The 14,039-nt window shown below is 27.2% G+C and overlaps 1 protein-coding gene across 1 annotated transcript in view; it reads right to left on the bottom strand.

Annotated features, from left to right (window-relative positions):
• The window catches only part of LOC113373371 (cytochrome P450 4g15-like), a 32,572-nt gene extending 19,674 nt beyond the window's left edge, over positions 1-12,898 (bottom strand). Inside the window, exon 1 of the mRNA XM_026613675.1 lies at positions 12,893-12,898. Coding sequence (XP_026469460.1) covers positions 12,893-12,898 — 6 coding nt within the window. The remainder of the gene's footprint in view (positions 1-12,892) is intronic.
• Between the last annotated feature and the right edge of the window lie 1,141 nt (positions 12,899-14,039).

Raw genomic sequence — 14,039 nt, 5'->3', positions numbered from 1 at the left:
TTTGAAGTCCTTGTAGGGATATTCTGACAAAATAATTAATATAATTAAAAAATGAAAAAATAATCCTGCAGTTTGAGAATAACTCTATCACCTTGGCTAATTAATTGGCTAATGTACTTGCTTATAAGTCCAAAAAAACATTTAAAAAAATCTAAATTAATAAAGATAATGATATTCTGGTAAATTTTACTTATCTTCATTTACGTATTCTTTGTATTAATTTAATTTTAGTGTTACTTATTGATACTATTTTATACTACGACTTTTATAATATATTTTGAAGTCCTTGTAGAGATACTCTGAGGGATATGTAACAAAATAATTAATATAATTAAAAAATGAATAAATAATCATGCAGTTTGAGAATAACTCTATCACCTTGGCTAATTAATTCGCTTGCTTATAAGTCCAAAAAAAACATTAAAAAAATCTAAATTAATAAAGGATATTCTGGTAAATTTTGCTTCTGGTAATTTAATTTTAGTGTTACTTATTGATACTATTTTATAATAGGTTGTCAAATATCTCCCTTCCGCCTTTTTGTATTATAAACCAAGAGCAAAAAAGCGGAAGGGAGATATTTGACAACCTAATACTACGACTTTTATAATTATATTTTCACCTCCTTCTAGGGATGCTGTGAAGGTTATGTAATGAAATAATTAATATAAATAAATAATTATTAATTATCCCGCAGTTTGAATTCTATCACCTATTCGCAAAGCCATTGTTGCTGCAAATACGACGCGTCGACCTCGTGTATGTAATTTTTATTACGTATGTTATTTTATTGATAATATTGTTTTAATACATCTATCACAACATGAGATGTAAACAAGATATCCAACAAAACATCGTATTGAACATAAATTATGCTGTAGTCATTCATAAATACGTTTTTATTAGGTTTCTCTACCAGTCAGAAGTAAACTACTAGTCAATTATTAAAGAAAATTATGAAAGGCAATATTTTAACTTTTAAAAATACTGGAAAACGTTTAAATAAATGGTCTTTAGTATTAGAGTAATATAAAATTCTCAATTATCATTAATTATGGTTTAACATATATTTCAAAAAATATTTTGTATTCCCTGTCTAGTTACAGTAATAGAGTCGTAAAATCTCTTCTAATCATATTAAATTTAAATGCATTGATTTTTTTAAAAAAGACGTAGTTTTTCAAGTGCACGAGAAAACCATGTCGTTTCACATAAGTTAATTAAAATGTGAAACCTTAGTATGTAAATGCATGTTTTAAATTCACACAATGTGATTCTGAAGGGCAACAAGAAAATAGATTCTAATATATAAAATTTAATAGTAAGTGCCAATAATTCTGATAGGGAAAATTTACCAAGATCATACGTTTGGATTAATGAAAACTACTATTAAATTTTATATATTAGAATCTATTTTTTCTAAGTTTTCCACGAATATAAAATTATATTAAATCACTGGTGGAGATGTACTTTGATACAAGAAAATCGTACAACCGAGTAAACTGATACAAAAAATAAACAAATATTAAAAGCTATTTGTTCACATGAAAATAATTATTTCCCCAACGCCTACTACTTGTATTCTAAATTATTTTATTACATCAAGATTAGACTATTGGAATTTCAGAACAAACTTAAAAACTATCTAATAACAAGCACGTGCACCATTAAATTACAAAAAATATGTTTACTTTGCAATTATCACAAATTATGTTGTAAAAAGTAGTAGATCTACTCCGTAATTTTTCAATGTAACATACAATGTATCTTAGCTAATTGAAACAAATACTATTTTTAAAGAAACTTTAAGAGATATCTTTGAAAAATAATTATGAAACTAAGTTGGATAGTTCTTTAAAGTAAGTACTTGCATTAATAATCTATTGAGGATAGGATTTTCGATAAATATAAATAATTGCATAAAATACATTTTGAAAAATTCGATAGGCTGATATCATTTTTCAACAAGAATTCCCATAAAAAACAAATACCACCTTTGTTTCTCTTCAAAGTTAAAACAACTAGTACAAATTTTAGTGTAAAAATTAAAGCAATGATGCAAATAAAAAAACAATTATCAAAATATTTTACTAAATAATTGTTCATCTTACCGTAGTGGATAATTTTCGTCTTCGAAAAAGTGAACTTAGGGAAGACATGGCTGTCATCTCCACATATCACTTAATAAAATATACATTAATCATCCACAGATTATTTTAAAAAAATCAAGTATTTTAAAATGTTCACTAATTTTATAAGTAAATCCAACACAATTAAGTCAATTGTTTTAGTATATCACATTTTATTCATAGTTGATTTTTTGAGGTAGTTCACACATTTGATTAATCTTGTTAGAATAGGAAATTTCCTGTTAATAGAAGATCCGATCAGTCCTTTTAAAAAGATCTTAAATACAGTTCGAAAAAATGAATTTAATTTAGGAATATATAGAATTATAGAGATATTATGAAAATAATAAAATAACATAATGATCAAGAAAATGTTATCATAAAACCAGATTTAAAATGGGATATATAAATATGTATCAGCATATATAAATATGTATCAGCTTTGTAACCTTGATCAGTGTCCATAATGCAACGCTATTAATAACATTAAATATAGGAGGGCAATATGTGATCCTTCAATTTCTCGTTTGTATATTATTATTTTACATAAATTTAGTGTTCAATCGATTTTACATCATAATTAATTTTTTCTGTTGTTTTTTCCTGGTTTGGTATGTATAATTTTCTCCTTTTTATATATTTATATTTATTATCAACTTTGTATTTATGTAATATGTTTTTTAGATTACTGAATGATGACACACATCAAGTGTCAAAACGTTTATTGGATAATTTTGTTATTTAATCTTGTTTTAATTCGACGACTGGGCTGCAAAAATATTACAAATATGTATCGACGTCGACAAAACTATCATCATAAGTATGTATATAAATATATGTGTAAATAAATATATAATTCATTACTAATCTACAAATTTAACGACGTATAATATAAATCTGTATTCAAAAAATAAAGCAAGTCTGTGCTTAAAAATTAGGAACCAAAAAGCCTTCATTTGTAAGAAACAACTAAGACGTTATTTTTCAAAATTAAACCAAACGTTATTAAAGTTTTTAAAAAATAATATCAAAATCTTCTTTATATTCTCAATCAACATAATCAATAAATTATCCCAAGTCGTAAGAATTTCATGAAATTAACTAAAAAGCTTGCAAGTTAATCCTAAATAATTTGTATATATATATCCGAAGTCAAAACTATCGATTTATAAATTTTAATTTTATTTTATTAGATAATATGTCGGATTTGTAGAGTATTATAAAAACTAAAAACTTTTGGTATGATTTAAATTTGTAGAGAAATGTAAAAATGAGGATATATAATTTTTCCATTGATCTTATTTATACCTGATACATATTGAATAAAATTTTGTAAGATGTATATCTAAAAATTATAACCAGGGATTAATCAAATAAATTAAACATAATATATTGATATTAAAATATTTAATAGTGGTATCAATGAAGCTGCAGTTATTTCATAGACAAATAATTATTATAATTACCAAAACCAGGGATTATTTAAATAAATTTTTAAAAATATATTAATCTCAAAAAAATTTTAATAGTGCTATCAATGAAGCTATAGTTATTTCATAGACAAATAATTTTTCTATTACCAAATACGATTTTTTACCATCGTTTTCAACAGTCAATTAAAAGTCTAAATGATTTTTTTAAATTCGATAACAAAATATAATTGAGCATGATAAAAATGCGGACGATTATGAAGTTTACAATTCATTATTCCGCATATATCCTTGAAAATTGTATAATGATATCAATGTGTCAATAGATTATGCGGCCACATGTGAATCACGGCATTTAACCGCACGATTAATTGAAAGAAAAAAAAACATTCCACAGCTGTTTAGTGGAATCTGGTTATAAATACCATAAAATGCATTAATAATTATATATATATATATATATATATATATATATATATATAAGAAAAAAATGTTTCATAACTCGAATAAACACTTGTTAAAGTTTGGTACTTTTTGAATACTTAAATTTTGGACAAATTAAAAAAATTGAATGAATTTAGATTTGAATCAGTTATGCTCTATACGCAATTAAAATATTTTATTATAGGAAGAAGTAATGAAATTATATTTCATTTCATTTCAAGTTTACAAGTGAATTCAATCATATTTATCAGTAGAGCATTGGAAAAAAATGTGGATAACACAAGTACGTTGTAAGTACGATAAAGTACGAGTACATACAAAACTTCTTTTCAGATTGCATCATATTATTAAATTTTCATAAAGTAAAATAATTTATATTGCAAATATATTTGAAATAATTAGCAGTCTATTAGCCAAAAAAAAGTTAAAAGAAAAACAGTTTATTATTCATACGTTTCGATCCTTGATATGTGTCAGCATCCAGCAAATCAAAAAGGACATGAACAAAAGCTTAATAATAATTTTCAAACGTTTAAGAGAAATATAAACAGAACTATAAATTTACATCAAAAACTAAACGAGAGGACATAATGCCTCCCAGGCAAAAATAAATTACTTATCAAAACTTGTTTTAAATTTAGTTAGTTTTTGTCCTAATTGGTTTGCTGAATGATTGCATACAAAGTGTCAAAAAGTATGATTAATAAAAATTGTTTTGCTTTTAACTCTTTTTTATTTCGATGAATGGATTGCTAATTATTTCAAATATGTTTCAACGTCAAAAAAACTATAAAAATTTTAAATACACATATATGTGCATAGTTTTTAATCATTTTTTTGTTGACTAATTGCATTTTTTATTTAAAATCAATAAAATAAAAATATATCAGCAAAAGATTTACTGATCTGAATTAGAAATGTTTTTTTTGTTGATAATTTTACCAAGACTTAAATATAGTTTATTATGAAATATTTGATTGCATATATGTGAATGGTATGAAAATGTATATATATATATATATATACATATATATATATATATATATATATATATAATTTAATTTAATGTATTCATATCAATTTGTTAGATAAGCATAGAATGTAAAGTTATGATGCCTAAATAATGCGTAAAAATTGGAACTGAAATAATTTTTTTTATAAAACTAAACTTTGATCAGACTGATCAGAATAATATCAATTATTTAAGTTTTAAATTACTCTATAAATCCGACATATTATCTAATAAAATGAAATCATTTATAAATTGATAGAATTAACTTCAAATATATTAGCAAATTATGCATTAGAAACAATTGAAAGTAAAAAAGTATCAGCAAATCATTTACAAATTATAATCAAATTATTTTATCCCTTTTTCCTAAAATCTGTGTTCATTGCTTTATTAAGGAGAATGCAGAATTAATTAAATTAAAAAAAATACTGATAGAATCTGTAGTAGCTCTCTTTTATACTACCAAGAATGTAATTTTACAAATCTAAATATTACCAAAAAATAAAGTTTTTGGTAAAGCTTTAAAAATCCAATATGTTATCTAATAAAATAAAATTATTCGAAAATCTATGGAAATTTTGCATTAGAATCAATTGAAAGTAAAAATGTATCACGAAAGAATTATAAAGTAATCAAATTATAATGTTATCCCTAATAAAATTAAATCAATTATTATCATTGATTATTAAAATAATTTTAAAAAATATGCATGGGATCTTTATAGTAGTTCTATGCTATATTGCATACTAACAAGAATATAAATTTTAACAACTTTCTACAAATCCAAATAATACTAAAAAATAAAGTTTATATTGCTCTATGAATTCGACATGTTATCTAATAAAATAAAATAATTCAGAAATTGATAGTTTTGTCTTTGTATATATATGCAAATTTTGCATTAGAAGCAATTGAATGTAAAAATGTATCAGCAAATCATTTTTAAACTATAATCAAAATATAATTTAATCTCTTTTTCCCAAATCTCTGTTCAAAATTCATTTATCAAACAGATTTCAGAACTAATTAGGTAAATTAAAGAAAAAAACGGATAGTATCTTTTTTATAGTAGTTCTATGCTATACTGCATACTTCCAAGAATTACAGTTTTTACAATCTATAAATTTAAAAAATACCAGAAAATAAAGTTTATATAGCTCTATAAATCCAACATGTTATCTAATAAAATAAAATTATTCAGAAATGGATAGTTTCGTCTTTGGAAGTAAAAATAGAAGTAAAAATGTAGCACCAATTCATCTACGAATTATAATGAAAATATAATTTCATCCCTTTTTTCCCAAATCTCTGTTCATTGCTTTATATAACAGATTGCAAAATAAATTTAATTAAAAAAATACGGATGAAATATTTATAGTAGTTTTATGCTATATTGCATACTACCAAATATATAAGTTTTTATAATTATCTGCAAATCTAAATAATACAACAAAATTAAAATGCTCTATAAATCCGACATATTATCTAGTAAAATAAAATTATTCAGAAATAGATAGTTTTGTCTTTGAGAGTGAAAATGTATCCCAAAATCATTTACAAACTATAATGTAATCAAATTATAAAGTTGATTTTTTTATGTTATTAATCTCTGCTCTGCTAATTTTGTTTTATCTAACAAAAAAATTACGGATATAATCTTTATGGTAGTTCCATGCTATATAGCATACTACCAAGAATGTAAATTTTTACAACTCTCTACAATATCCATAGATTAAGTTTTTATATTACTCTGTAAATCCGACATGTTATCACAACATAAACAAGTATGCACTAAATTCGATCCCAGTATTTAAATAAAACACTTTTTTCAACACACCAACTTAAAAATTTAATATACACACATAATCATCTTTTTACTTTTAATAATTCTTTTAATAATCACTTCGACGCAATTGTTGTTAGTTTGCAACCGACTGCGTTCGAACACGTTTTTGTACTAGTGTCATTCAAACTGGCCGGAGTTCTAGTACTGAACATGATGCGGCCGAGCAGAGGTCCGATGTACATATATTTTTCAGGCCGGACTACGAGGCTCACTCGTCGAACTAGGGAAGAGCCGAAGCGAACGGTTGACGCCGGTGTTAGTGGGGAACTGCTAGGCCGAGGCTAGGCGGACAGTGGACATAGACGAAGAAAAAAAAACGGTGTAAATTTAGCATGTTAATCAGCAGAGTAATTCCTCGTGAACAAGAAGATTAAAGGATATGGGGAAAGTTTAATTATAACATTTGTACGAGAGACACAAATTTTTAGCTTTGAAGCTTTGGAGGTTATTTATTATACAAACATTAATAATTTTAACTAGCTATAAGTTGCATTTTGCCTTAAGGCAAGTTGCATGAACTTCCCGATACGTATACATAATCATATGAACCAATAAAAATTAATATAATAATAATTATCATTAAGTAAAATAATTAAAAATCTTGAAAGAAAAATTCTTCAAAAACAAATCGTTTCATATGAATTAAATTCCAATTGGATTTTTTCTAGTCATCTTATTAGAAAATAACAGGATAATTTTAATCACAACTTAAAAATACAAAAAAAAATAAATCTAAATATAATATTTTAGATAAGTTGATAATTTATATAAATAGATATGAAACATCTTTTTTTATATACAATAAAATAAATATGTAAAATAAATAGGATTCAGCTATTTGGGTAAAAGTTCAACTGTTTATTACGAAAATAAAATTTATACTTAATAATCAATACGATTTTCAATTGATGTCTTTCTAACATACTTATAATATCTGTATATGTATAAATTAAATGAATTTGTTCAACACATTTCAGTTTTTATACCAATTACAAAAAAAATTGTAACCGGTTTGACTAATCGTCACCCAAAAGGCTATTTCTTATCGAGATTTATAAAGAACTTAAGAACTGTACATTCCTACGAAAATATTTTATAATTTTATTTATAATTTTTAGAAATCAGGAATACGTCTTGTTAACAACTTCAGTACAACGTGTAGCACTATTCCTACTAAAACCAAAACCCCTTTAACAGCGAACGACCTAGAAAATTTGTTCATCCTAGACTTAGAAATTTGCTCTATCAAATAAACTGCATCGATTGTAATTTAATTTACATAGGAAAAACGAGCCAAAATTTAATTAAGCAATTACATCAATACAAAAATAATTCAAAAATCCTAGACTTAGAAATTTGCTCTATCAAATAAACTGCATAGATTGTAATTTAATTTACATAGGAGAAACGAGCCAGAATTTAATTAAGCAATTACAACTCAAAAATAATTAAAAAAATCATGGACTTAGAAATTTAAAAAATAAACTATCAAATAAACTGCATCGATTGTAATTTAATTTACATAGAAGAAACGAGCAAGAATTTAATTACGCAATTACAACACAAAAATAATTCAAAAAATCATGGACTTAAAAATTTAAAAAATAAACTCAAATAAACTGCATCGATTGTAATTTAATTTACATAGGAAAAACGAGCCAGAATTTAATTGCGCGATTACAATAACACAATAATAATCAGATATTCCGATATTCAGATATTCAGATATTCCGGATATTCCGATATTCCTTCACAATTAATATTCAGATATTCAGATACTCAGATATTCCGATATTCCGATATTCAGATATTCAGATATTCATATATTCATATATTCATATATTCATATATTCCTATATTCAGATATTCAGATATTCAGATATTCAGATATCCAATCCAGATCCAAAAATCCTAGACAATTTAAAACTATACTTCAAAATACATTATAGACTTTTTTAAGCCGACTGTATCACAAAAAAATTCAAAAGAAGAACTAATGAAAGATCATTTATAACTATTTATTATGATATTACAATAAATAAAAGGGATGAGCTCAACAAGCTGTGCGGCTCAGATATTCTACATCTAAATAGTATATCCAAATTTCTTACAAAACAATAAAAAATTGCAAAGAATTCTCAATTAGTTTCACATCGCAAGGATTTAAAATGTTTGAAATCCGTCCCACTGTTTTTGAAAAAAACGTCGACGGAAAGTCAAAAATCACATGACTCACATACACATACACTGACGCATAATTTTTCTAAGTTTGGTCTCATTAGATTCAGAATAACTTGAAATGTCGAGAAAATATGAAATTGGCGAATCGGATTTTATGGCGAAAACAAACTTATTCTTCGGAAATCCGTCCCACCGTTTTTGGAAAAACGTCGATGGTAAGTCAAAAATCGGCTCTAACACATACTTTATTTAAATTTGATCTCATTCGATTCAGAATGACTTGAAACGTTGAGAAAAAATAAAATGAGCAAATCGGATATTGAGCGAAAACAAACATATTCTTGGGGAAGTTAATAAATAAGACTGCAGCATTAAAGATTTATAAAATTTGTTTGCGTTTATCTTGATTAACACGTTGGTGGACGTGAATGTGATGCAGAATGACATGAATGCTACAGCATTCAAATTTTAGTTTAGTGAATTTAATTTTATATTCCCTCACGATTTTGTAATTATTACACCCGTCAAGGAAATGACTGACTGTGATGCAGAATGGCATAAATGCTATAGCAATCACATTTTAGGCGATTATTTGGAATTTAATTTTACATAACCTTACGTTTTTGTAATTATTACATCAGTTCAGGTAATGACTAACTGATTCTTTAGACATTTTCGTAGTATCTTATTTTTTCCTGTAGTCATAAATTAGCTTGGGCAAGCACATTGCGTAAAATAGAAGCGTAATACTTCACGTGGATGCTATAGCATTCATCCTATATAAATTTTAAAATATCATAATCTGACTACACTTATAAACGGTGTTTAATCACATTTCGGATACCAAAACCAATTTAAAAATAAAATCATAGGCAATTACAGTACCTTGCTGAAACTTTTACTGTCGTCGAACGTGTAAAAGAACAGATTAACAATATATAGGGTCCGTCAAATAACTTTTTTTTGAAAATGCTATAAAAAACTACTGAATATTTTCTCAATATTAAATTTATTTTTTTTATTTGAAAGTATAATTCTTTCAGCTAATAATGAAAAATTATTTCATTTAAATGGATGCCTAACTTTTAAATGACTGCCAAAAAAATCTAAATTGCTACCAATAAGAAAAAATTAGATGGCAGACCCTTTATTAAATTAATATTTCCCGATCACTAATATTTTCTCTATTAATCGATTTCATCCAACTAATTAAATTCAATTAGATCAAGTTCACCAGCTCTGTTTCCACGACCGCATATATGTAGTATGTAATGTACCATGTACCCTTCGCCCGTTGCAATGACGCGCGCCAGTGGACACAGCACGCACCGCGGACTCTACAACAAATGTACGGGAACGCATACATATTAAATCGAAGAGCATAGAACGTCAAGGTCGGCAAAGTGAAGCAAAAATAAAAAACTGACACTGTTTTTAATTCTAGTGACAGATATTTTGAAGATGTTACACGAGATCCATATGGTTAACACAGATTTTTCACACATGATATCAAGGAGTTATATGAGAGTAAGTCAGGTACAATTTGGACCCTGATCGTTATTATTGATTTTTTTTTTAATTCAAGGAGTTTTGTGAAGATTGAAACTAAAAGTAATCACATGGTGTAAGGTCAGGACCATAGTGGATTTGGAAAAAAATTCCTAACTAAACTCCAATAATCTTATTGAAGTGGCCCAAGATATACTATACGATCTCAATAATGGTGGAGAGCTTTTCCATAAATAATTTCTTTGTTCAAGTTTACGGTTGTGCTTACACAACGCCTTTATTACTGTTTTGATATGATTTGATTGCGGTAATTGGGCGAATTTGATTAAAATTCAATAATTTGAGATTCAACTAAAAACAATCTGATGGTGTAAGGTGAGGACTATTTGGTGGATTTGGCGAATCATCTATAAACTCCAATAATTTCATTAGAGTGACCAAAAATTTGTGATATCAATAATGGTGGAGAACTTTCCCATATATAATTTCTTTGTTCAAGTTTACAGTTGTGCTTACACAACGCCTTTATTATTGTCTTGATATGATTTGATTGCGGTAATTAGGCAAATATGATCAAAATTCAATACTTTGTGATTCAACGATGATTTTATTAGACATCGATATTTTTTTAATTTTTTTTGTTTATGTATTAAAAGTCATGACACACTCAATCTAAATTGGAGCTAATTTGTTCCAAATGGTATAACCTGAATCACCAATCCAGGCAGCTTTTTTCAATTGCATTATTTAGTTTTGTTAGTTGTTGAATGAAGACATCAAAATTGATCAGTCGGTTGGTGAAAATAATTCAATGTAGGCAATTCCTTTTTAAACATCTTCAACTTAGACGACCAGAGCGCTTATCATCCTTAAGTAAAAAAATCATTAGAACGAAAATTGGAAAATTGAGACAATTTCGGATTTGGGAAAAATTTCCAACCAAGAACCAATGACAACGGGCGAACAATGATGTCGACAATGGAATAACTTAAATCACCAATCCAGACAGCATTTTTTCAATTGCAGTTGTTGAATGTTGACATCAAAATTGATATTCGTTTGGTGAAAATAGTTCAATGTAGATCTTTAACTGTGGACGACCAGAGCGTTTACCATACTTAAGTAAAAAATCACTAGAACAAAATTTGGAAAATTGAGACTAAAAGTAATTAGATGGTATAAGAACAGAACCATGGTATTTGCGAAAAATTTCAAACCAGGCTCCAAAAATTTTAGCCTAGTGAGTAAAGATATGTGATGATTAATGGAATAACCTGAAACACAATTTTGTAAAAATGATATTGAAAAATACCACCCCCCTCCTTCACTAAAAATCACGTGTATTTTTAGTTACAAGAAAAAATTGTAAAATTTTTGACATTCTTGCAAATGTTTGATTTTTTTAAAAAAAAAAATCAGGTAAAAAATAAATACACGTGATATCTTACTATGCACCTTCCTTCCCCCACTTGATATTTCGTGATTTTTTGTCAAACACCCTCTAATAGTAAAACTGCCCTTACGTAGTGGCCAACCTAATATACTTTTCGTAGAAACCGATACCAATATTGTCCAGCAATATTTGCTAAAACTGTCCATAAAAGCTCAGTAATACTTTGAATTCTAAAATTACCAAATTTTTATTTTTCTGCTTGACTTTATTAGAGCCCCATACAATAGTTAGGAGGGTGTTTATGGAATTGACGGCCAATTAACCATAATAAATGAACATCTGTACCGCCGTCATGGACTATGAACTTGTCTGGTCTCTTGATAAAACGCGGTCATTCATTTCATCATTAACGAACGTTAGGAGAAGGGACTGCCATGGGCCAATGCTTTTATCACTCCGAAAAAGTAAAGAATAAATAATTATATTTTACAGCTTTAGATGACGGGTGCAAAAAATGACATAATCATAAGATGATACCTTCAAGAATCAGGTAAAACACTTAAGTACAGAAGGCCATTAGACATCGTCACCCCATTTTCACCCCAAAGGAATTTTTATCAGACCTTAACCAATTGCACGTAATAATAGAACATTAAGAATACTTTTGACTAACCCAAATTCTAAACGTCATCAGCCTACGTAAATTTGTATATTTTCATATCGAGATTTAGATCAGCTATAAATATTTCGTTTTCAGTTGGCGTTCTTCCTATAACCTTGGACTGTATTTTTGCGGGTTAATATCTTCTCAAATATAAACAGATTCGAGTAAACTACTAAATCTTGCATTTTGTTCATTATTAGTATACGGAAAGTTATCAGTTTTTTTAATTTGTTATCTAGTTGTTTTTTCGACATGCGGAGTTAATTAGCATCAAATTTGAATACCGACATGGTTATCTGTTATGTAATTATTTATTATCGATATATTTATAGCCCGAGAGCCAGTAACAGATTTATATGACCAAGTTCCTCTCAATTGATAATTGGTAAAACGCATAAGAAAATCGAACTATAGAGCCTCGTGAATGTCAGCTGAGGCTCGGCGGGGGGGATGAGCAGTTGTAACCCCCCACGCTTGAAGAAAAAAAAATAAATTCACTCATTTCTTCTCGGCTAAAAGTTTATCAAGTTATAGCTAACCCAATACCTCAACCAAAAAAAAAAGTCAGCTGGTTATAACATAGTGCATTGTACGTCAGCTGATGGCTAGATCATGGGAAAAAAATCTTCACTTTCAGTGATATCCTCTCGGTTAAAAATTTACCAGATGAGAGCTTATATGTAACAATTGATAAATATATACGTCAGCTGGCTGTATCTCGGTGGAAAAATTGTCAGCTGATACTTTGAAGGTAGTTACGTAGAAGTTAGCCAGAAGCATTTATTGACTATTTAAAGGCATCAGCTGACCAGGTTTCCCTCGACTTATTGCTAGCTGATTTTTTTTATTCATCACAATATTATATTTAAAATCAGCTCACACATTTTCGTGTGGGAGGAAATGACGTCTCTTTGATTATTCGGCATAGCACTCCAATATGAGTGTTGAGATGAAACAAACATATCAATATTTTTTAGACTTATAAGTATATAATCATATAATTTTAGATATATTCCAATATTTCAATAATCAATTTGCTTAGTATAAATTAAGTAGTTACTTGATAAAAAAATATTTATTATAAAAAAATTATGACAAATTACAATTCGAATGACAATGTTATTTAATCATTTTCGGCTTCGCTTTGGCTTGAGTCACAACTATCTCTCTCTGATTCATTGTCCGAGTCACTGTCAGAGCTGTCTGCTGTTATATTTTCATTGTCATAATCTGTAAAAAAAAATTAGAATGCGTATTTTAGCATAATATCATTAATATGATAATAAAATGTTACCTTTTTCGGGCTGGATAGTTATTTCATCAATCGATGTTGGTAACTGACTTCCAAAGAACCAGGTAAAATCATATTTATTGTCAATTTCTTCCCAACCATAGTCTTCCGGATCATCAGAAGTTGGAACCTTCAAGTGT

The sequence above is a fragment of the Ctenocephalides felis genome, unplaced genomic scaffold (assembly GCF_003426905.1).
Source record: "Ctenocephalides felis isolate EL2017-DRISC unplaced genomic scaffold, ASM342690v1 CF-g0.4_SCAFFOLD_01604, whole genome shotgun sequence".
Classification (NCBI taxonomy): Eukaryota; Metazoa; Arthropoda; class Insecta; order Siphonaptera; family Pulicidae; genus Ctenocephalides; species Ctenocephalides felis.
This window is presented reverse-complemented; position numbering and strand designations above follow the sequence as displayed.